The 24,347-nt window shown below is 55.2% G+C and overlaps 1 protein-coding gene across 1 annotated transcript in view; it reads left to right on the forward strand.

Moving 5' to 3' along the window:
• The window catches only part of LOC135317013 (germ cell-less protein-like 1), an 86,439-nt gene that overhangs the window by 48,781 nt on the left and 13,311 nt on the right, over positions 1-24,347 (forward strand). Inside the window, exons 6-9 of the mRNA XM_064472526.1 lie at positions 18,420-18,581; positions 22,210-22,306; positions 23,133-23,230; positions 23,723-23,835. Of these exons, the coding sequence (XP_064328596.1) occupies positions 18,420-18,581; positions 22,210-22,306; positions 23,133-23,230; positions 23,723-23,835 (470 nt within the window). The remainder of the gene's footprint in view (positions 1-18,419; positions 18,582-22,209; positions 22,307-23,132; positions 23,231-23,722; positions 23,836-24,347) is intronic.

Genomic DNA, 24,347 nt, shown 5'->3' on the forward strand with positions numbered 1-24,347 from the left:
GTATCCTAGGAGGGGCAAGTAGGGGGTGGGGGGGTGGCAGTGCAGCGTGAGGCGTTGGGCTCAGCCTAGAAGGACGAGAAGCCCACCCTGAGTGCTGCGGTAGGAAGGCTGGCAGAGGAGGAGCACGGCAGCGGGAGCTGCTCAAGTAGCAGCCCAAAGCCGGTCGCTCCTGCACGCAAGGTGGGAAAGCGTGGGCTAGAGAGGCGGCGGGCTGTGTTGCTAACGCTGGCCACAGGCCAGCAGCAGGTCCTCTTCAGAGAAGGTGCCGTGCATTGGAGCCTTTCCCAAGGGCCTTTGACGGTGCTGTGGACTGGGGCCCTGGGACAGCGCTGGGAAAGGCGTCAGCCTGCAGCTCTGCCGCAGTTCCGAGCACCACCGAAAGAGATTTGAGGGCAGATACCGTTCTGTGGGTTTCGTGTGGCGCTTTTTTAAATCCTTTTGGTGAGCTGCGGTTATTTCTTTGCAATCAGGCGGCAGGCTCGGCGCTGCTCTCTCTCTGGAGCGCCTCCCGACGTCCTTTGCCATCCGGAGCCTTCCCCTCTGTTCCCGAGAGGAGCGATGGCCGCAACGGGGAACGACTCCTGATGGTAGCGGCTTCGCCAGCAGGCTCGGCCTTTGCCAACGCCAAAGGCAACGGGCGCGGCTGGGGCTCCATCCCTGCCTGCTGGTGCGCTGAGAGCCTAGGGCGAATCCTGGGGCGCTTTCCTGCTAGCAGCCAGGCTTACCCAGGTGTTCTCCATCAGAGACAGGAAAGCACCTTGTGTCACTCCTCTGCCGCTAGGCACAAGACACTGAAAGGTGTCCTTGCTGGCAGAAAGGTCTGACAGCAGCAGGGCTGCCTTCTCACCTTTTCCCAAATGTCGTTTCCCTGCAGTCCTTGTCGAGGGAATGGCTCCTCCACAAAGGGTCCTCTTTCCCCCGGAGAAGATTTGCCTGGCCTGGCAGCGCCGACAGGGAGCCGGAGCGGGACTCCACAACCTGGGCAATACGTGCTTCCTCAACTCCATCCTGCAGTGCCTGACCTACACACCCCCTCTGGCCAACTACCTGCTCTCTCGGGAGCACAGCCAGTCGTGTGAGTACTTTGATGAACAGCTCCTCGTTCGTTGGGCACTTGCCAAGGGTTCCCAGCACCTGGAATTCAGCTTAGGAGCAAAGCCGCCCTCCTTTCTCAACCCGCCGAGTTGGTCGTCTTTGAACACTCAAGCCCAGAAGCCGCTTGTCCTGTCCAGGTGTCTCTTTCCCCTTCAGAAAGGCGCCTCTTTGTAGCCCCGCGTCTTGGTCCCAGCTCCTGCATGTTAAACCCTCTTTGCCTGTGGCACAGACAGGCTCTGTCAGCGAAGCAGCGTCCTTCTGAAGAGTGTCTTCTGCGCACTCGAATGTCCTGGGCTTGTTGGGACGTGGGGGCCTTGGGAGGGGTGGAGGCCGCTCCTGGGACTCCAAGGTCTGCGTGAGGTTTCCCGTTGCTATGGCTATTTTGCTAAGCGGAGAAGCTTGCTTCCCTCCCACCTCCCTCTTCAGGTCGTCAGCAAGGCGTCTGCGTGATGTGCAGGATGGAAGCGCACGTGAACAGCGTCTTGCGTTCCTCAGGCAGTGCCATCGAGCCCTGGGGTGTCGTCAGCGTTCTGACATGTAAGTCGCTTCAGGTGCTTTGCCATGTCTCCGTCTGTTCGCGGAGGAGAGAAGGACTAACTTCCTCTTTCTTAGGCATAGGAGAACATTTCCAGCTGGGTGTGCAGGAAGACGCCCACGAGTTCCTCCGCCTTGCTGTCGATGCCATGCAGAGCGCTTGCCTGAGCGGAAGCAGCGAGTAAGCACAAGCAAATTGCCTTTCCAATGCTCCCGAGCCCTTTGGACTCCTTGAGGTGCTCCCATCAAGGAGAACCTACGCCCAGGGTTTTCAGGCCAAGTAAAACTCCTGGAGGAGGTGACTCTCTGCCCCTTACCGTTTCTTTCCAGCTTGGACATCTCTTCCCAATCGACTACCGTCGTCCATCAAATCTTTGGGGGCTCTCTGAGATCCAGAGGTACTGCTCCCCACCTGTTGTTCCCCTTGGGACTGGCTGTGCCTTTCTGCCTGCTGCCTGTGATAAACAGCTGTACGTCTGACTGGCGCAGTAGGTAGGAGGAGCATGAACGGGCACGGTCGACCTCCCCTATCGCTGAGCGTTTCGGTTTGCCTTCCAGTCACGTGCTTGAGCTGCAAGGCAGTTTCCAGTTCCTACGAGGCCTTCCTGGACGTTCCTTTGGACGTGAAAGTAAGAGGGCTTGTGGCTTGTGCTTCGGGGCATCCCAAGGCCCCTGTAGCTTTCCAGAATCAACGCGGTTGGCTTAACAACGCCTCCTGTGACCCGAAGAGAGCTTGGTGGTGGGCGGGAAGCGGAATGGCCCGAGTCCCTCTGGGGAGGCCGTGGCAGCGGTCTGCCTGTGGGTGCTGGCTTGAAGCCGGGCGAGTGGGAATTGTCCTCTCTGCACCCTGGACGTCCTCTCAGCCTTCTTCCCTTTGCCCTCCCTCAGCAGCCGTCTGGCTCCTGGCCTGGCGGGTGGTATTGTTTTCCTTGGTGGTGACCCTGCACACCCTCGGTAGCTGAACTGTGCAGCGCCACAGAGAGGTGGCTCTCGGTAGCCTTGGGAATCCCTTGGGAAGGAGGGCGATGTTCAGCCCCAAAGGCTCGTCCCGTCTCCTTCCGGACGCTGCTTGCAGGCTGAGGGCGGGTCTCCTCAGCGTCGTCTAGCTAGGTTTTTGCGTAAACTCCTAGGAGGTGTTTGGGTGAGGGTGTTTCCCGCAGCTCAGTGCTCTCCTTTCTCACTCCTCCAGGCAGCCTCTTCTGTCACCGGTGCTCTGGAGGGCTTTGTCCGACCTGAGCGGCTGGAGGGCGAAAACTGCTATCGGTGTAGCCAGTAAGATGAACGCTAACGTCCTAATCGTACTAGATCCTGCGTGAAGGTGCTGCGTGTCGCCGAGCATAAGCCGTCGTTTCGTGTAGGCTGAACGCACAAGGAGACGACGCGGCTGGCTTTAGCGTGGCCTTACAGTGCTGAATAGTTTTAAAATAGCGCAAGGATGTGTGAGACGGGAAGGGTTGTCTGGCCTTCCGGGGGGAAGAAAGGCTGCGTCGCAGGGTGCGTTTCAGCCCTCGCCTCTGTGCTTGCTTCCAAGGTGTGAGAGGATGGTCGCCGCCTCCAAGAGGTTTACAATCCATCGCGCGCCCATGGTTCTCACGGTGTGCCTGAAAAGGTTTGACGATTTCACCGGCGGGAAGATCAGCAAGGTGTGTACGCAGCTGGAGCGCAACCTCCTCTTCCTGGCGCAGGGGGTTTCCCAAAGCAGCGGGGCCTTTCGCCGGCTGTTGGCGTTGAGGTCTTTGCGGTCCCTTGCCAGGAGAGGAGAGTTCCCGCGGGAGGAGAAGCGCGTGCCCTGCTCCGGCAGAGCTGCTTTGGCCGAGAACAGTTTCCTGCCACCCAAACCACGCCACGTAGCTTTAGGGAGCGCCGAGTTGCCGTCAGCCCCAGAGATGTCTTTCTACGCCTCTAGCCCTTAGTCTTGGAAGGCTAGTTCACGCAGTATTTCAGGATGGCTTCTGAGCCCTCTTGCTCTCTCCGTAGGTTGTGGAGTACCCCGAGTACTTGGACCTTCGCCCGTACACGTCTCACGCAGCTGGGGAGCCGCTCCTCTACTCCTTATATGCTGTCGTGGTGCACCGCGGTCCCAGCTGTTATCACGGACACTATTTCTGCTACACAAAGGTAAAGAGGGACGTCCTGCCTAGCAAGGCAGGGCAAAATCTACCCTGCCGAAGACACGCTTTCACGGCAGTGTTACTGGCAGCCGAGGGTCTTGGCGAGAAGGTCTCCTTAGGGGCTGGGCTGGGTTGGTTTTGGCTTTCTCTTGGTTCTGCAGTTCTCTGCCTGGGTTGGTGGAGGCACCGTGCCGTTCATCTCCAGACATCGACGCCTTTCTTTGCAGGCCAGCAGCGGAGCGTGGTATAAGATGGACGATGAGTCTGTGGATCGTTGTGGCATCGACACCGTGCTCAGGCAGCAAGCGTATCTGCTGTTTTACATCAGGTAATAAATAACAAGCGGTACTAAAACCTGTTTAGAATCGGTTTCCTCTCCTGGTTTGTGCTGATTTTCTTCTCATCCCCCCGAGCGTTTCTCTCACAGGAGAGCGAGTACAGGCCGCCCCATTCAGCGCTGTCAGAGCTGAGCTACCCCACGTCAGTGGTTATCTTTCCCTAGCGGGCTTTAAGCTGCTGCCCTGGTGCAAAGTGCTGCTTGCCTGCTCTGTGAAGCTGGCTGACGTAGGGAAGAGTACTTAAAGGGGGCCTACAGGCGAGGTGGGGAGGGACTCTTTATCAGGGAGTGTGGTGGTAGGAAGAGGGGGACCGGTTTGAAAGCGAGGGAGGGTAGGTTTTGGTTAGCTCTCTGTTAGGAAGAAATCCTTGAGGGTGAGGGTGGCGAGGCCCTGGCACAGGTTGCCCAGGGAAGCTGTAGGTGCCCTCTCCCGGGAGGTGTTGGAGGCCAGGCTGGACGGGGCTTTGAGCAACGTGGTCTGGTGGAAGGTGTCTGTGGCCAGGGCAGGGGAGGTGGAACGAGGTGATCTTTCAGGTCCCTTCCAGTCCAAACTGCCTGATGATTCTACGATTCTATGACATGGAGGCCATAGGGGTTATAAAGACGAGGCCTTGCTCCGACAGGGGGATTGGGGAAGACCCCAGCTGAACTTGCCAGAATGCCATTTGTGGCCCTGGTCGCATCTTCCCTCTGTCGTAGAAACCGCTCCCACAAAAGGACTGAAGCCGAGAGGAGGCTGCAAGAAGAGCCCTAAAGAGAGATGCCTCTCTTTGTTTTTATTCTCCAGGTGCTCTGATCGGAAACCTGGCGAAATGGCTGCTTCCTCACCGGCACCATCGTATGCCCCTTCCTTCCTCAGCCTGTGGGGGTCCAGCAGGAAGCAAGTGGGTTCTGTGGGAGCAGAGGGTGAGCCCCGACAGACCAAGGTAACCCCGGGGAGGTGGCTGAGGGCAGCACGTGGGCAGTGGGCTTCTTTCTGGCATCTTGGCATCGCTCTCTTTTCCCTGGCACGCGGCACCGCTGTTGACAGTTGCGACGCTGCTCCCTCTCAAAGCACCCCCCCTAGATCCGTCCCATTGGTGCGCCTTTGGCCCTTCCGCCTCTGCAGCCCTCCAGGAGAGGCTCTGGAAGGCCCTTAGCTGTCCCCTCAGGCACCTTCTGGGGCTTCCCGCGGCTCTGCTCCCTTGAGGAGGGAAGGGCAGGACCCTATCCCAGCTCTCCTTGCAGGACGTGGCAGCGGGCATGGAGGACTCTCCAGGGGACAGCGGCTCCTCCGCAAGAGCCAGCAGCAGCCAGCCCACCTGGGCAGGTGCACGGGAGGCATCTGCAGGCTGGCTGGGCCCCGTCTGGCCAGGCAGGCTCAGCATTGCCTCCTGCGTGGGCTTCTGCTGGCATCGCTTCTTCTGCAGCTTGACAAGGCTGGTGTCCAGAAGGAAAGCTGACTGCCTGGTCTGCTCTCCGCCCTCGGGCCGTCTGCTGCACACCATGCAGGAGGGCAGCGAGGAGGAGGAGCGTGGAGCGAGCCCTTCTTCCCAGAGGAAGGGTGGCAGGGAGAGGCCCCGGAGCAGATCGCCGCAGTGGGGCAGGGATCTCCGCAGCTGGGTCGTGGACCCCACGGACTACGAGCACTCAGCAGGGAGGAGGAAGAGAACTAGCCCTGCGAGTGTTGACTGCGCTCCCAGGCACGGCGCAGCTCCAGGGCCCTCCAAGAGCAGCTGCCAGTCAGCTCGCGCAGCCAGTGCTGCTCAGGAGCAGAGCCTGCCAAAGCAGAGGGAGCAGAGAAGATGCTGTCAGCGGGGCAATGATATCCACAGCCCCCCTGTGGAGCACACGGGGCGCCGCCGCTCAGCACGCAAGAGGAAGAGGGAGAGAACAAGTCCTCCGCGTTGTGCCCGAGCCCCAAGAGGCGATGCAGCTCCCGAGGCCCTCCAACGCCGGCTCCAAGGGGGCTCCCGCAGCCAGGGCTGCTTGGGAGCAAACTCAGCGGAGCGCGGAGTGGGGAGCAGATCCCCACGGCACGGCTATGATCCCCACAGCCTGTTTGTGGTCACCATGGACTAGGAGCCCTTAGCAGGGGCAGGGAGAGGGAGAGGGGCAGGAGGAGGAGGGTCTCAGCAGTCCAGAGATGCAGGTGGGACAGGCACTCGGGGCGCTGCAGCGGTGGCGGGGGCAGATTGTGACCCTGGATGCGGGAGGAGCGCAGCATCTGACTCCCGCAATGCCGAAGAGGAGGAAGAATAATCCAGGAAGCAGCCAGACCGCCCCCAGCAGGGACCAAGCTGCACAAAGGGCGCCGGCAGCCCACCCTGTCTCTCCTCCCAGATCTGCCTCTGGCCAGGAAGGACTCAAAGAGAGCTTCCAGAGAGCTGGACGGCTCTGCCGGCTGGCACGCCTGCCCACAGGTCCCTCGAGGAAGAGCTCTAGCCTGCGTTCAGCTTTTGGGATCGCCTTGCAAAAAACAGCGCTCGCTGGGAGGCAACGGGCAGCAAAGCCAAATCCGGAATTAAAAACAGTCGTTGGCCTTGCAGGCGTGAGCTTACGGGGTGTTTTCTTCTCTGGAGGCTTTGGGGCAATTGGCGGAAATAGCCAGCGTGGGAGGTTTGTGGCGTGGGATTTTGAAAGCTGTGTGCTTGCGTGCGCCCGTCTTGCAGTCTCTTCTTTCTAAACACGGCGTTGGAGCCACTCGAATGGAAGTGGGCTGGATGAGCCGACAGCGAGCGGGACTGAAAGGGGCTGAACGGCCGGGCCCAGAGGGTGCCGCTCGGTGGCAGCAAGCCCAGCGCAAGGCCAGGACGTAGCGGTGTCTCCCGGGGGTCAGTAGTGGCTCTGGTCCTGCTTCGCCCCTTCCTCACCTAACGTTAGCTCTGGGTGATGGGGCAGAGCGCCTCGTCAGCAAGTTGGCAGGTGTCACCAGCCCGAGAGGAGCTGGCGATTCGGCCAGGGGGTCCTGCTGCCATCCCGAGGCCGAGCTCCGGCACCTGCTTCTGCTCCGCTTCCTTGGAGCCTTTAGTCCTGACAGCAAGGAATGGTGTTTCTTCCTTTCTTCTGCCCCGCCCGCCCCCACCCCGGCACCTTCAGAGGAAGAATGCTATAGAAAGTCAAAGCAGAAAGAACTCTGGCCCGGCCACCTTATGCCCAAGATGCCTTCGGCAAAAGGCGCCCCTCGGGGCACAGGCGCTCTTCAGCCACGTTCAGCCAAGCCAGCCCGCCTGCCGTGGCTCTTTGTGAAGGGTAACGAATGCCGTGCTGCCCCAGCACACGAGCTGTGGCTGAAGCGTGTGAGTGAGGAGCGGGCACACCCTGCTCAGCCTCCAGCTGCCAGGGTGCCCTGCTTTCCTGGGTGGCACTGGGCGCTGCCAGCTCCGGAGCCCTGACCCTGCCCTGAGCTCAGCAGTGAGGTCCCTCTGCACCTAGGAGTGTGGGATGGCTGCCAGCTGGAGGAGCGGTGCTAGAGGAGGCTTGGAAGCAAAGCTGCCTTTGTCCTGCTCGGTGAGCTTGTGGCGTGAGCATTGAATGCGGCGCTTGGCTGCTGGCTGGTGCCAGGGAAAGGGCTCTGGAGCCTGCTAGTGCTGCTGTGGCAGGGCCCCAGCGTGCGCTGGAAGCAATGCTCCCCGGGCTCCGAGCAGGTCAAGGGGTGAATCCAGGTGCTAAGGCGCTGCCCACCAATGTTTTGGGGAGCTGGAGGGTGAGAGAGGCAGCCAAGGTCAATGCAGCGCAGTTGCTGAGGGCGTTTCTTTGGTAGCTCTCGTTCAGAGTCAGGCTGTGGCTGTAGCTGGTGGGGGGCAGATCAAACTCCTTGGAAAAGAAGCTGCGAGAGCCCGGGTGCTTTGCTACACCAGTGTCACGGACACAGTCCTGTAGCTGGGCAGAGCAGAAAGGAAAGCCTCAGCGAGCGCAGGTGGCAGGCAAAGGTGCGAGCAGGAGCGCTTCCAGGCCTGGCCAGCGCTTCGTCCGTCTGGCTGTGTGGCTCGGCGAAGAGGTGGGAGCTCTGCCGGCGGACAGACGGCGCTTGGGCAGCAGCGCGTGGGGAAGCCCGGGGGCTGCCAGCTGCTGGCTACAGGAGGTGCCCGGGCTGTGGCGGCTGCTGGCCGCAGCGCGTCCCCGTGCGTCCCCGTGTCACAAAGGGGCGGTGATGCGGCACCCGCCCGGCGCTTGTGAGCTCACCCGGCCAGGGCCTGTGATCCTGAGGAGCGGGCCAGCGAAGGCCAGTTGGGCTGAGCTGGCCTTCGGGACAACTCGGCTCCTGCCTTTGCTGCTCGCGCGGCTCCTTTTTTCCAAGCATTCCTCGTTTCCTGCCCACTTCTGCCCAGCTTCCCTCCTCTCTCAAAGGTAACCGTGACGTGACTTGCAGGGCAGATGGCAGAGTAGGTCGCTGTGGGATGAAAGCAGAGGCTGGTCTGTACCTTGCCAGCCCTGGGCTGAGCCATCGCACCTTTGTAGGCTGGCCACACGTGGGCTATGGGTAGCGCTGCTGTTTGGCAGTTGTTCTTTCTTTGCCGTATCCTAGGAGGGGCAAGTAGGGGGTGGGGGGGTGGCAGTGCAGCATGAGGCGTTGGGCTCAGCCTAGAAGGACGAGAAGCCCACCCTGAGTGCTGCGGTAGGAAGGCTGGCAGAGGAGGAGCACGGCAGCGGGAGCTGCTCAAGTAGCAGCCCAAAGCCGGTCGCTCCTGCACGCAAGGTGGGAAAGCGTGGGCTAGAGAGGCGGCGGGCTGTGTTGCTAACGCTGGCCACAGGCCAGCAGCAGGTCCTCTTCAGAGAAGGTGCCGTGCATTGGAGCCTTTCCCAAGGGCCTTTGACGGTGCTGTGGACTGGGGCCCTGGGACAGCGCTGGGAAAGGCGTCAGCCTGCAGCTCTGCCGCAGTTCCGAGCACCACCGAAAGAGATTTGAGGGCAGATACCGTTCTGTGGGTTTCGTGTGGCGCTTTTTTAAACCCTTTTGGTGATCTGCGGTTATTTCTTTGCAATCAGGCGGCAGGCTCGGCGCTGCTCTCTCTCTGGAGCGCCTCCCGACATCGTTTGCCATCCGGAGCCTTCCCCTCTGTTCCCGAGAGGAGCGATGGCCGCAACGGGGAACGACTCCTGTGAGTAGCGGCTTTGCCAGCAGGCTCGGCCTTTGCCAACGCCAAAGGCAACGGGCGCGGCTGGGGCTCCATCCCTGCCTGCTGGTGCGCTGAGAGCCTAGGGCGAATCCTGGGGCGCTTTCCTGCTAGCAGCCAGGCTTACCCAGGTGTTCTCCATTAGAGACAGGAAAGCACCTTGTGTCACTCCTCTGCCGCTAGGCACAAGACACTGAAGGGTGTCCTTGCCGGCAGAAAGGTCTGACAGAAGCAGGGCTGCCTTCTCACCTCTTCCCCAATGTCGTTTCCCTGCAGTCCTTGTCGAGGGAATGGCTCCTCCACAAAGGGTCCTCTTTCCCCCGGAGAAGATTTGCCTGGCCTGGCAGCGCCGACAGGGAGCCGGAGCGGGACTCCACAACCTGGGCAATACGTGCTTCCTCAACTCCATCCTGCAGTGCCTGACCTACACACCCCCTCTGGCCAACTACCTGCTCTCTCGGGAGCACAGCCAGTCGTGTGAGTACTTTGATGAACAGCTCCTCGTTCGTTGGGCACTTGCCAAGGGTTCCCAGCACCTGGAATTCAGCTTAGGAGCAAAGCCGCCCTCCTTTCTCAACCCGCCGAGTTGGTCGTCTTTGAACACTCAAGCCCAGAAGCCGCTTGTCCTGTCCAGGTGTCTCTTTCCCCTTCAGAAAGGCGCCTCTTTGTAGCCCCGCGTCTTGGTCCCAGCTCCTGCAAGTTAAACCCTCTTTGCCTGTGGCACAGACAGGCTCTGTCAGCGAAGCAGCGTCCTTCTGAAGAGTGTCTTCTGCGCACTCGAATGTCCTGGGCTTGTTGGGACGTGGGGGCCTTGGGAGGGGTGGAGGCCGCTCCTGGGACTCCAAGGTCTGCGTGAGGTTTCCCGTTGCTATGGCTATTTTGCTAAGCGGAGAAGCTTGCTTCCCTCCCACCTCCCTCTTCAGGTCGTCAGCAAGGCGTCTGCGTGATGTGCAGGATGGAAGCGCACGTGAACAGCGTCTTGCGTTCCTCAGGCAGTGCCATCGAGCCCTGGGGTGTCGTCAGCGTTCTGACATGTAAGTCGTTTCAGGTGCTTTGCCATGTCTCCGTCTGTTCGCGGAGGAGAGAAGGACTAACTTCCTCTTTCTTAGGCATAGGAGAACATTTCCAGCTGGGCGTGCAGGAAGACGCCCACGAGTTCCTCCGCCTTGCTGTCGATGCCATGCAGAGCGCTTGCCTGAGCGGAAGCAGCGAGTAAGCACAAGCAAATTGCCTTTCCAATGCTCCCGAGCCCTTTGGACTCCTTGAGGTGCTCCCATCAAGGAGAACCTGCGCCCAGGGTTTTCAGGCCAAGTAAAACTCCTGGAGGAGGTGACTCTCTGCCCCTTACCGTTTCTTTCCAGCTTGGACATCTCTTCCCAATCGACTACCGTCGTCCATCAAATCTTTGGGGGCTCTCTGAGATCCAGAGGTACTGCTCCCCACCTGTTGTTCCCCTTGGGACTGGCTGTGCCCTTCTGCCTGCTGCCTGTGATAAACAGCTGTACGTCTGACTGGCGCAGTAGGTAGGAGGAGCATGAACGGGCACGGTCGACCTCCCCTATCGCTGAGCGTTTCGGTTTGCCTTCCAGTCACGTGCTTGAGCTGCAAGGCAGTTTCCAGTTCCTACGAGGCCTTCCTGGACGTTCCTTTGGACGTGAAAGTAAGAGGGCTTGTGGCTTGTGCTTCGGGGCATCCCAAGGCCCCTGTAGCTTTCCAGAATCAACGCGGTTGGCTTAAAAACGCCTCCTGTGACCCGAAGAGAGCTTGGTGGTGGGCGGGAAGCGGAATGGCCCGAGTCCCTCTGGGGAGGCCGTGGCAGCGGTCTGCCTGTGGGTGCTGGCTTGAAGGCGGGCGAGTGGGAATTGTCCTCTCTGCACCCTGGACGTCCTCTCAGCCTTCTTCCCTTTGCCCTCCCTCAGCAGCCGTCTGGCTCCTGGCCTGGCGGGTGGTATTGTTTTCCTTGGTGGTGACCCTGCACACCCTCGGTAGCTGAACTGTGCAGCGCCACAGAGAGGTGGCTCTCGGTAGCCTTGGGAATCCCTTGGGAAGGAGGGCGATGTTCAGCCCCAAAGGCTCGTCCCGTCTCCTTCCGGACGCTGCTTGCAGGCTGAGGGCGGGTCTCCTCAGCGTCGTCTAGCTAGGTTTTTGCGTAAACTCCTAGGAGGTGTTTGGGTGAGGGTGTTTCCCGCAGCTCAGTGCTCTCCTTTCTCACTCCTCCAGGCAGCCTCTTCTGTCACCGGTGCTCTGGAGGGCTTTGTCCGACCTGAGCGGCTGGAGGGCGAAAACTGCTATCGGTGTAGCCAGTAAGATGAACGCTAACGTCCTAATCGTACTAGATCCTGCGTGAAGGTGCTGCGTGTCGCCGAGCATAAGCCGTCGTTTCGTGTAGGCTTAACGCACAAGGAGACGACGCAGCTGGCTTTAGCGTGGCCTTACAGTGCTGAATAGTTTTAAAATAGCGCAAGGATGTGTGAGACGGGAAGGGTTGTCTGGCCTTCCGGGGGGAAGAAAGGCTGCGTCGCAGGGTGCGTTTCAGCCCTCGCCTCTCTGCTTGCTTCCAAGGTGTGAGAGGATGGTCGCCGCCTCCAAGAGGTTTACAATCCATCGCGCGCCCATGGTGCTCACGGTGTGCCTGAAAAGGTTTGACGATTTCACCGGCGGGAAGATCAGCAAGGTGTGTACGCAGCTGGAGCGCAACCTCCTCTTCCTGGCGCAGGGGGTTTCCCAAAGCAGCGGGGCCTTTCGCCGGCTGTTGGCGTTGAGGTCTTTGCGGTCCCTTGCCAGGAGAGGAGAGTTCCCGCGGGAGGAGAAGCGCGTGCCCTGCTCCAGCAGAGCTGCTTTGGCCGAGAACAGTTTCCTGCCACCCAAACCACGCCACGTAGCTTTAGGGAGCGCCGAGTTGCCGTCAGCCCCAGAGATGTCTTTCTACGCCTCTAGCCCTTAGTCTTGGAAGGCTAGTTCACGTAGTATTTCAGGATGGCTTCTGAGCCCTCTTGCTCTCTCCGTAGGTTGTGGAGTACCCCGAGTACTTGGACCTTCGCCCGTACACGTCTCACGCAGCTGGGGAGCCCCTCCTCTACTCCTTATATGCTGTCGTGGTGCACCGCGGTCCCAGCTGTTATCACGGACACTATTTCTGCTACACAAAGGTAAAGAGGGACGTCCTGCCTAGCAAGGCAGGGCAAAATCTACCCTGCCGAAGACACGCTTTCACGGCAGTGTTACTGGCAGCCGAGGGTCTTGGCGAGAAGGTCTCCTTAGGGGCTGGGCTGGGTTGGTTTTGGCTTTCTCTTGGTTCTGCAGTTCTCTGCCTGGGTTGGTGGAGGCACCGTGCCGTTCATCTCCAGACATCGACGCCTTTCTTTGCAGGCCAGCAGCGGAGCGTGGTATAAGATGGACGATGAGTCTGTGGATCGTTGTGGCATCGACACCGTGCTCAGGCAGCAAGCGTATCTGCTGTTTTACATCAGGTAATAAATAACAAGCGGTACTAAAACCTGTTTAGAATCGGTTTCCTCTCCTGGTTTGTGCTGATTTTCTTCTCATCCCCCCGAGCGTTTCTCTCACAGGAGAGCGAGTACAGGCCGCCCCATTCAGCGCTGTCAGAGCTGAGCTACCCCACGTCAGTGGTTATCTTTCCCTAGCGGGCTTTAGGCTGCTGCCCTGGTGCAAAGTGCTGCTTGCCTGCTCTGTGAAGCTGGCTGACGTAGGGAAGAGTACTTAAAGGGGGCCTACAGGCGAGGTGGGGAGGGACTCTTTATCAGGGAGTGTGGTGGTAGGAAGAGGGGGACCGGTTTGAAAGCGAGGGAGGGTAGGTTTTGGTTAGCTCTCTGTTAGGAAGAAATCCTTGAGGGTGAGGGTGGCGAGGCCCTGGCACAGGTTGCCCAGGGAAGCTGTAGGTGCCCTCTCCCGGGAGGTGTTGGAGGCCAGGCTGGACGGGGCTTTGAGCAACGTGGTCTGGTGGAAGGTGTCTGTGCCCAGGGCAGGGGAGGTGGAACGAGGTGATCTTTCAGGTCCCTTCCAGTCCAAACTGCCTGATGATTCTACGATTCTATGACATGGAGGCCATAGGGGTTATAAAGACGAGGCCTTGCTCCGACAGGGGGATTGGGGAAGACCCCAGCTGAACTTGCCAGAATGCCATTTGCGGCCCTGGTCGCATCTTCCCTCTGTCGTAGAAACCGCTCCCACAAAAGGACTGAAGCCGAGAGGAGGCTGCAAGAAGAGCCCTAAAGAGAGATGCCTCTCTTTGTTTTTATTCTCCAGGTGCTCTGATCGGAAACCTAGCGAAATGGCTGCTTCCTCACCGGCACCATCGTATGCCCCTTCCTTCCTCAGCCTGTGGGGGTCCAGCAGGAAGCAAGTGGGTTCTGTGGGAGCAGAGGGTGAGCCTCGACAGACCAAGGTAACCCCGGGGAGGTGGCTGAGGGCAGCACGTGGGCAGTGGGCTTCTTTCTGGCATCTTGGCATCGCTCTCTTTTCCCTGGCACGCGGCACCGCTGTTGACAGTTGCGACGCTGCTCCCTCTCAAAGCACCCCCCCTAGATCCGTCCCATTGGTGCGCCTTTGGCCCTTCCGCCTCTGCAGCCCTCCAGGAGAGGCTCTGGAAGGCCCTTAGCTGTCCCCTCAGGCACCTTCTGGGGCTTCCCGCGGCTCTGCTCCCTTGAGGAGGGAAGGGCAGGACCCTATCCCAGCTCTCCTTGCAGGACGTGGCAGCGGGCATGGAGGACTCTCCAGGGGACAGCGGCTCCTCCGCAAGAGCCAGCACCAGCCAGCCCACCTGGGCAGGTGCACGGGAGGCATCTGCAGGCTGGCTGGGCCCCATCTGGCCAGGCAGGCTCAGCATTGCCTCCTGCGTGGGCTTCTGCTGGCATCGCTTCTTCTGCAGCTTGACAAGGCTGGTGTCCAGAAGGAAAGCTGACTGCCTGGTCTGCTCTCCGCCCTCGGGCCGTCTGCTGCACACCATGCAGGAGGGCAGCAAGGAGGAGGAGCGTGGAGCGAGCCCTTCTTCCCAGAGGAAGGGTGGCAGGGAGAGGCCCCGGAGCAGATCGCCGCAGTGGGGCAGGGATCTCCGCAGCTGGGTCGTGGACCCCACGGACTACGAGCACTCAGCAGGGAGGAGGAAGAGAACTAGCCCTGCGAGTGTTGACTGCGCTCCCAGGCACGGCGCAGCTCCAGGGCCCTCCAAGAGCAGCTGCCAGTCAGCTCGCGCAGCCAGTGCTGCTCAGGAGCAGAGCCTGCCAAAGCAGAGGGAGCAGAGAAGATGCTGTCAGCGGGGCAATGATATCCACAGCCCCCCTGTGGAGCACACGGGGCGCCGCCGCTCAGCACGCAAGAGGAAGAGGGAGAGAACAAGTCCTCCGCGTTGTGCCCGAGCCCCAAGAGGCGATGCAGCTCCCGAGGCCCTCCAACGCCGGCTCCAAGGGGGCTCCCGCAGCCAGGGCTGCTTGGGAGCAAACTCAGCGGAGCACAGAGTGGGGAGCAGATCCCCACGGCACGGCTATGATCCCCACAGCCTGTTTGTGGTCACCATGGACTAGGAGCCCTTAGCAGGGGCAGGGAGAGGGAGAGGGGCAGGAGGAGGAGGGTCTCAGCAGTCCAGAGATGCAGGTGGGACAGGCACTCGGGGCGCTGCAGCGGTGGCGGGGGCAGATTGTGACCCTGGATGCGGGAGGAGCGCAGCATCTGACTCCCGCAATGCCGAAGAGGAGGAAGAATAATCCAGGAAGCAGCCAGACCGCCCCCAGCAGGGACCAAGCTGCACAAAGGGCGCCGGCAGCCCACCCTGTCTCTCCTCCCAGATCTGCCTCTGGCCAGGAAGGACTCAAAGAGAGCTTCCAGAGAGCTGGACGGCTCTGCCGGCTGGCACGCCTGCCCACAGGTCCCTCGAGGAAGAGCTCTAGCCTGCGTTCAGCTTTTGGGATCGCCTTGCAAAAAACAGCGCTCGCTGGGAGGCAACGGGCAGCAAAGCCAAATCCGGAATTAAAAACAGTCGTTGGCCTTGCAGGCGTGAGCTTACGGGGTGTTTTCTTCTCTGGAGGCTTTGGGGCAATTGGCGGAAATAGCCAGCGTGGGAGGTTTGTGGCGTGGGATTTTGAAAGCTGTGTGCTTGAGTGCGCCCATCTTGCAGTCTCTTCTTTCTAAACACGGCGTTGGAGCCACTCGAATGGAAGTGGGCTGGATGAGCCGACAGCGGGCGGGACTGAAAGGGGCTGAACGGCCGGGCCCAGAGGGTGCCGCTCGGTGGCAGCAAGCCTAGCGCAAGGCCAGGACGTAGCGGTGTCTCCCGGGGGTCAGTAGTGGCTCTGGTCGTGCTTCGCCCCTTCCTCACCTAACGTTAGCTCTGGGTGATGGGGCAGAGCGCCTCGTCAGCAAGTTGGCAGGTGTCACCAGCCCGAGAGGAGCTGGCGATTCGGCCAGGGGGTCCTGCTGCCATCCTGGGGCACCTGGGCAGGCTGCAGAGCTGGGCTGACAGGGACCTCATGCAGTTCAGGAACGGGAAGTGCAAAGGCTGCTCGGTGCCGAGCACTGGCACAGGTGGCCCAGGGAGCTTGTGGAGTCTTCAGCCTTGGGGATGTTCCACAGCCCTCTGCACATGGGCACGACCAAGCGGCTGCAAGGTGCCCTCCCTGAGCAGCGGGGTGGGACCATCTAATTCCACCCTCTGTCGACCTCCCGGCCATCTCAAGGAGTCAGTGATTGTGTGAAATGGATGCTGAGATCCATTGGATCCAGCCACCGACGCTGTCCCCCTGGGGAGGAGCCCAGGCAGCAGCAGGTGGTTCTCTGCCGGAGCTGCGGCCCCTGGGGCGCAGGTGGGAGCAGGAGAACAGCGTCTGGAGGACGGGATGGCAGAGACGAGGCGCTTGTGGGCCCACAGGAGTGTGTCTCTCTTTGCCTCTTGGTATAGGAAAAGCCTGAGAAGCACTTCTAAGTATACGTATCGAAATCTGTGAACGGGGAGAATAGTGATGCCAAGAGATTTGTAGGACGTAAGCGTAGCTGTGTCTTTGTGTTTGAAAAGTTTCCTTGCTTCTGTCTCTTGCGACTTAATTTTTTTTAGCCTCCTGGTCTTAACCCTGGTGTCCAGAGAACATGTTCTTCTTTGCTAAAGAAATGGCTGAGAGTCTCCTATGATGTTATTGCAGAGCAAGGAAAGCGCTTCCGGAGTGGATCTGTACAGCACTTGCTGACCCAGTCCAACTTTAATGTTCGTTGGGACTCAGGGGTAGGAACCTGAAGGGAAGTTGCTGGTGCTGGGTCTCTGTATTTGTTGTGCATCCAAGGACGAAGGCTTCCTTGCTGCTTCCTCGCACAGAAGCTCTGAAAGGAATAAATCCTAGTGCGTACCTACAAAAACAAGCAACTACCATTAGATGTTTCTTGCGTAGGTCAGAGTGGTTTTGCTTATGAAAAGTTCCCTTCATAAATTTTGTTCCGCATGAAGGTAAATATGAATGATTTTTCTTGTTCCGTGTGCTGCTTTTGAGAGTTTTAATTTGAATTAAGTGTCTTACTTGAGTTATTTGTGGGTTTTTAACTCCCCACAGGATGGCTTAATCCAGTAATGTGATGAAACAATGAGGAAACTGTGTGTGGTTATTACAATTCAGCAGGGGACATACAGGTTAGGCTCTGGGAAGAAACGGTAAGAATTCCTTTCTAATTAAAAGTGTGGATTTATAAGCAGTGAGATAATGCCCAGGTTAGGTTGGTGGTTTTCTGTTTGTGGTTTCTTTGGTTTGGTTTTTGTTTTTTGTTTTTTTTTTTTTTTCTAAATGTATCTGGCTTGGGCTCTGCTTGTTCTGTCTAGTTTTTGGGTTTCTACTATAACCAGTTACCTTAAATTTGGTGTAGATTCTGGTCGATTGATCGGCCTGCGCTGTGAATGAATTAATTACTAACGTACACTAGTAAAGACAATATATTTGGTCTTCAGCGTGACAGTGAAACAATACTTGCCATCATTGACTCTTTTATCTCAAAGCTGCTTTAATATTCAGTACTTGAGCTTGAGTTTATCTTAATTAGGAGGGGTAATTAGACATTTTGGAGCAGAATGCTGAGGTTAGTGCTAGCTGCTTCCTTCTGCTGAGAATTAGTGTGTTCTCAGGGCTTTTTGTGGCATTAACAGTACTAGGAATATAGCTTTCACTCTTCCCTGAGAGACACTAAATGCAACTTTAAGAGTTACAGAAAATTTTGGAAAGTGTTATGGTAAAGTTCATGTTTTTGAAAGAACTCCCCTTCATACTTTTATGCATTCATGTCTTGGGCACGTTAAAGCAGTATTTCAGAATCACTCAGTACATAACCAGGCTTTGTGAGCCTGAGCAACTGTGCTTGAATGTCGAGATATGTAAGAAAAAAAGGAAGGTACTAATTCCTTGCTTTTAATCTAGGTGCCTGGAATGGCTCTTGAATAACCTGATGCCTCACCAGAGTGTGGCGCTCTTCAAAGACCTCAGGTATTCAGGCGTCAGTTAACTGTCAGTGGTGAAGTACAGTTTCTTCCAAAGCGTGCAGCTCGCTCAACACGACTTTCTAGGCTATCGACGGTTGCTTGTTACCTAGCTTGCTTTCTTGGTTTTGTCTGTATGTCTCGCAGAATTCTTTGATGACTTGTCTGTTTTCAGCACAAACTCACGATCCCCTAATGCCCTGAGGTGAACAAGTACTCAGCCGATCGGGTTCTTGTGCGCCCTTCCCGGCCTGGCCTGCGCTGGAGTCATTGGGACGATCCGACCGCTCCGGGCGGCCTCCTGAGGGGGCGGCGGCGGCCGGGCCGTCAAGGGGAAGCGCGGCGGTGGCCGCCTCCGAGGGGGCTCCGGGCCGCGGACGCGGCTCTGTCAGGGGCGGGTGGCGGGAAGGGGCTGCGGGGCTGGCGGCGGTCGCGCTGGCCCTGAGGTGGCGCGGCGGGCAGGAGGGGCCGTGAGGGGCGGAGGGGCCCGGCGAGGCCGGGGGCGAGTGAGGGGCTGTGCGGGAAGGGCCCGGGGCGCTCGAGGGCCGAGCCCGATCTTCGGGGTCTTGTGCGGGAAAGGGAGGGGCGGAGGGGAAGGGCTGCCGCTGTGAGGTTGGTGGGGGGCCGGGGCCAGGGGGGAGTTTCTTGTCTGCTTCGGAAAGGTCCCAGCAGCAGCTGCTGCAGTGAACAAGAGAGGGGAGGTGAGCAACGGCGGGGGGGGGAGGCTGGTCCCTCACGGGGAGGAAAAAAGCCCTTTCCGGTACCTGGTGCTGCCTCTGTAACAGACAAATTTGAAGGAGTGTGTCTCTGTCTTTTTGCATAGGAAACAGCTGAAAAGCACTTCTAAGTATATTTATCAGACTCTGTTTGTGAATGGGGAGAACAGCGATGTCAAAATTTGTGCTCTGGGAGAGGAGTGGAACTTGCATAAGATCTATTTGTGCCAGGTAAGCGGCTCCTTTCTTCCTCGCAAGAGAAACTGTATTTGTGATGAAAGAATGTCTGGTAAATGGTAAGTGTGACTCAAGACTTTTTTCTTTCCTTTTCTTCCCCTTACATTTCTGACTTATCACTCTCGCTGTGGATGCAAGCAGTTACACAACATGCCTTGTGCCTTTGATAGTAATGTTAGGAAGCGTAGCTGTAGCTTCGTGTTTGAAAAGTTTCTTTGTTTCTGTCCCTTGCAACTTAATTTTGTTTTAATCTCATCATCTTAACCTTGGCCCATCCTTTGTGAAAACAGTCCTGAAAACTGTCTTTTGGTGTCCGGAGGACAGGTTCTTGTTTGCTAAAGAAATGGCTGAGAGTCTCCTGCGATGTTAATATTATTGCAGAGCAAGGAAAGCGCTTCCGGAGTGGATCTGTACAGCACTTGCTGACCCAGTCCAACTTTAGTGTTCATTGGGACTCAAGGGTAGGGAACTGAAGGGAAGTTGCTGGTGCTGGGTCTCTGTATTTGTTGTGCATCCAAGGATGAAGGCTTCCTTGCTGCTTCCTCGCACAGAAGCTCTGAAAAGAATAAATCCTAGTGCGTACCTACAAAAAAGATGCTGTTTCTTACAAGTGTTTTATTTTGGGCTCGTGTTAGGGTGAAATTCTTTGTAAGACGTCTTGCGCTTTGGGAGTGAAGAGTGCTGTTATCTTTACTGTCTGTTCTCTTTTATTACTTTTCCTGTGACAGAAGTGGGGAGAAACCATGGCTTTGTCTTGAAACGTTTCATTCAGTTGTGCCGTTACCTTTAACGTGGGAGTCTAACCTGGAAAGCAATGTATTTGAAGCGAGAAGAGAAAGTAACATCAGGTACTACACCTGAAAATGTGTGCGCTTCTGTGTTAGCTGTAGTGAAACACAAAATGGTTTTATGTGTTACGAGGTGAAGATGGCACTGGGAGATGCTCAGCAGGTTGAATGCAGCTCCTCTGGTGTAAGAAGGGATGGTAGAAGTGAATTCTTGATTTTTGTTGTTGTAGTGTTAAAGCCATGTTTCCAGTATAGGTACAGCAATTGCTTGCATTGGCCACAGCAAGGGAAATTTCACAGAATCACAGGACGATAGGGGTTGGAAGGGACTTCTGGAGGTCATCCCATCCAAACCCCTGCTTGAGCAGGCACACCCAGAGCAGGGGGCACAGGACCGCGTCCAGGCGGGGGGTGAATGTCTCCAGGGAAGGGACCCCACAGCCTCTCTGGGCAGCCTGTGCCCCTGCTCTGGCACCCGCACTGGGAAGGGGTTTGTCCTCATGTTCAGGTGGAACCTCCCATGTTCCAACTTGTGCCTGTTGCCCCTTGGCCTGTCATTGGGCACCACTGAAAAGAGCCTAGTCCCATCATTGTGACACCCACCCTTTAGATATTTATAAGCATTGATGAGATCCCCCCTCAGTCTTCTCTTCTCCAGGCTGAACCAGCACAAGTGTGTCAGCCTTTCCTCACAAGGGAGATGTTCCAGCTCCTTGGTAGCTCTCCTCTGGACTTGCTCAAGCAGTTCCCTGTCCTTCTTAAACTAGGGGGCCCAGATCTGGATGCAGCACTCCAGATGTGGCCTCACTGGGGCAGAGCAGAGGGGGACAATAACCTCCTTGCCCTGGCCATGCTCCTTTGAATGCAGCCCAGGACACTGTTGGCCTTCGTGGCCCCAAGGGCACGATGCTGGCTCAGGGTCACCTCGCTGCCCCACAGCACTGCCAGGGCCTTCTCAGCAGAGCCGCTCTCCAGCAGGTCCCCCCCAGCCTGTGCTGGTGCGGGGGGTTGTTTCTCCCTAGGGGCAGGACCTTGCGCTTGCTCTTGCTGAATTCCATGAGGTTCCCCTGGGTACAGCTCTCCAGCCTGTCTAGGTCCTGTTTCATTGCTTTCTTGTAGGAAAAAGCCTTTTGCGTGCATCAGAACCTTTTGAAGCGTGTAAAACGCAGGCAGAAAAGTCACTTGCATATAGCCCAAGGTTGATCATAGGCAGCCACCTCTGGATAGAGCAGTGGTTGTGTTTGACCAGGGGGACAGCTGGGAGACACAGCTTTAATTGTCTGCTTGCTTTTAACTTTGTAAAACTGAGGCAGGGTATAAGTGGGTTGGACAGTCAGACTTAACGTTGTGCAGCATAAACAGGGTGGGCACTTTGGTGGTTTGTCCTTAGGCTGTTGTTGGCGACAATGCTTTTAATCGTGGATGTGATTGTGCTGCTGCTCCGTCTCAAGTTCGTGAAGCTAGCCCTTCAAACTTAGTGTGGGTGCACGACTAAAATTGAATATTAAATAGCTTCTGTGGATGCTTTTGAACAGACTCTGAAAATTGCAGTTTTGGTCTGTAGAGGTGTCATTGTACAAGCGATGTTCTTGTGAGATGAAGTTTTGTGGTGAAGTTAACTGTTCTCCTAAGTCAGGTTTCTATTTCAATTTATGCTCTGTCGTTGGAGTGGTGTTTCTCAAGGTAAAATATTTGTGGGTGTTAAAAATAGCTCGCTGTCAATGAAATCACGACTCCTCTGCCTTGTTGAGCATCCTCTCTCAGGATGTATGTTTCTGTTTCCCTAGTCTCTCAAGCTACTGCATTTAGTTTGATAAATGACAGCAAGGTGCTGCTCTACCTGTGAGTGGCAGGTCTGAGAAATGGAGGGTTTCATTTTCTCTGATACTGGTTACTAAAATGATAAATTCTCCTGAAACTGAGGAGTTGGCCTACATGGCAAAGCTAAGGTAGCCTCCTGAGGATCGGCAAGATGACTGAGGTCCTGGTTTTAGAGTAGCGTATTGTATGTCATCGTAGTTAGGGGATATGCCAAAGGTATGGAAATATTTATGTAATGAAATAAAATCAGAATTGGATTTCATGTTATGTGCTGCCCTGAGTTGAAATGCTGAGTTAAGAGGTCAGGGCATACGGTGCTGTACAAATAGACTTTATTTTTTTGATCTCTCAGGTAAACTTCAGTGAGTGATAGCACCTCATAATGGGCACATCTGCTGCTGAGAAGGAAAATCATGAATCCTAGTAGAGCAGTATATTTCACTTCATTTGGACGGAAACCTATCAAATTCTAGTTTTATATGCCTTACACTTTATAAGAAAAGGTATATTTCCATAAGTGGTGTATGTGCATGTGTCCTTGGTATGAGACTTACAACCTTGTACATTAATTTGTATGTCTTGCATGCTTTTCTTCCCTCCAGCCCCCCAGTAGCTGAACAGGCATTCCGCGATGCCTGGAGGATTTGTTGTCCACCGGTAACATTAAGGACTTAATTCTTGGACTGGTTATATCCCCATTGGTGGTGTGGTTTGTAGGAAAAGAGTTTGTGTGGCTTTTGTGGCCCTTGAAAGCTCTTTCTTCACTCTGATTGCAGACACGTAGTCCAAACGTCCTAGACGCATTTTCCCTTTCAGAAATAGAGCAACTACAGTTAGTCCTTTCTTGAGTAGGTCAGAGTGGTTTGCATTATGAAAAGTTCCCTTCATAAATTTTGTTCTGCATGAAGGTAAATATTAATGATTTTTTTTTGTTCCGTGTGCTGCTTTTGAGAGCTTTAATTTGCATTAAGTGTCTTACTTGGGTTCTTTTTCTCTCCTCTTCCCTCATGTAGTCAGGCTACTTTTCCAGTATGTTCAGTGGAGCTTGGAAAGAATCTAGCATGAACATCATAGAGTTGGAGATTCCTGACCCAAACATTGATACAGAAGGTAAGTGGGAACCTTTTATTTTAACATAACTCCTACCTTCAGCGTTCAAGCTGAACCTGACAGAAAATTAACTGGAAAAAAAAAATTTTTTAAGGATAATTTTCAAACGAGTAAATAAGAAACTTGAAAGAATGAGTTCTGTGCTCATTCAGTTCTGAGCTTAACTCGGGTCACCAGTAGAGTTGAATTAACTTTTGTACCTCTGAGCTGGGAAGCACATCTGGAAAGCAACTGCTTGTACTGTTGTTTTGGCATTGGGGCTCTTAGGATCAATATGTGCAACTGTTGTGGAGATCCGAATGTTGGAGTGTGGATCACATCTTCATCTGTCTGGTCTTGAAAAGCTGCCGAGGGGGGGGCTCGCGGGGGACCGATGTGAGTTGGCAGAAAGCTTTGCTATGGTTCCAAGCACCGTGGAGTGAACTGTGAGTTTTGTTTTTCAGAAGAATTACAGAGAAATTTGTAGCATCACAGCAGTATCTCAATGTTACACTAGTGATGAGTTGCAGAGGAGGAGCATGAGATTTCTCTTCTTTTTACCTAGTTTTACTGTCCTGCACGTGGCCCCGTGGCGTGCCTTGGTGGCTGTTTTAAGATGAATATCTTGTTTAAATGGTGCAAGGGGCTGTATTTCATCGGTGACTGCCATGTTTTGTGTATTCTGTTTATGTGCGTGTGCTTGAGGTGGTAAATACCAGTTTTTTATCCTGAGCAAGCAGGAGTGAAGAGAATGTGTGAGTTGCAGTGGTTTGGTTATATTTAAGGATTCTTTTAGTTATCCGAGCTCGTATGTCCTGTCTTAGTTTGACACTTGTACTCTTTTCAGCTCTACAGGTGGCTTTTGGCTCGCTGTACAGAGATGATGTATTAATAAAACCCAGTCGAGTAGTTGCCCTTTTAGCAGCAGCCTGCATGCTGCAGCTTGTAAGTAATAAATGTGCAATATTTTTATGCTTTCTTTTCAGCTAAAGGTAACTGTTCGTAACATAGTCACGCACACGTATTGTTTCACCTGGAGAAATAAATAATCTTTTCGTACAAAGTGGGAAAAAGCCCCAAACGTAACACAGTGGTTCTATTTCAAAATAGCATGGCTTAGATTCAGTTGTAATGTTAAGCACCATTTTGAGCATTATATCTAGAAGTAGGCTAAAATAAGTTTTAACAGCTCCTTTGTTCTACCCTGACAGTATTCATTAAGCTTTTCTTTCACGTGATATATCCTTAAGAAAAAGCTGTTTTTCTGAGGAACATTGATTGGTTTGTGTGTTCTGGATAGAGTAGCAGAGGTCACTGTAGCACGTGTGACTCTGGTAATTGTTCAGGCATGAAAACTTGTATGAACTGCACAATCTTTGAAACCTCAGTTAGGAAATAAAAACTTTGAATATTTGTGGGTTTTTTTCTTCCCCGCAGGATGACTTAATCCAGCAATGTGGTGAAACAATGAAGGAAACCATTAATGCAGAAACTGTGTGTGGTTATTACAATTCAGCGGCAACATATGGGTTAGACTCTGTGAAGAAAAAGTAAGAATTACTTTCTCTGAGCTGCTTTGTACATTGCTAATTAGAAGTGTGAATTTATGAATGGTGAGATAATGTCCAGTTAGGTTGGTGGTTTTTTTGTTGTTTGGTTTTTAATTTTTTTTTTAAAGGTATCTGGCTTGGGCTCTGCTTGTTCTGTTTAGTTTTCAGGTTTCTACTATAACCAGTTACCTTAAATTTGGTGTAGATTCTGGTCGATTGATCAGCCTGTGCTGTGAATGAATTAATTACTAACGTACACTAGTAAAGACAATATATTTGGTCTTCAGCGTGACAGTGAAACAATACTTGCCATCATTGACTCTTTTATCTCAAAGCTGCTTTAATATTCAGTACTTGAGCTTGAGTTTATCTTAATTAGGAGGGGTAATTAGACATTTTGGAGCAGAATGCTGAGGTTAGTGCTAGCTGCTTCCTTCTGCTGAGAATTAGTGTGTTCTCAGGGCTTTTTGTGGCATTAACAGCACTAGGAATATAGCTTTCACTCTTCCCTG

This window comes from Phalacrocorax carbo, chromosome 24 (assembly GCF_963921805.1).
Source record: "Phalacrocorax carbo chromosome 24, bPhaCar2.1, whole genome shotgun sequence".
Lineage (NCBI taxonomy): Eukaryota > Metazoa > Chordata > Aves > Suliformes > Phalacrocoracidae > Phalacrocorax > Phalacrocorax carbo.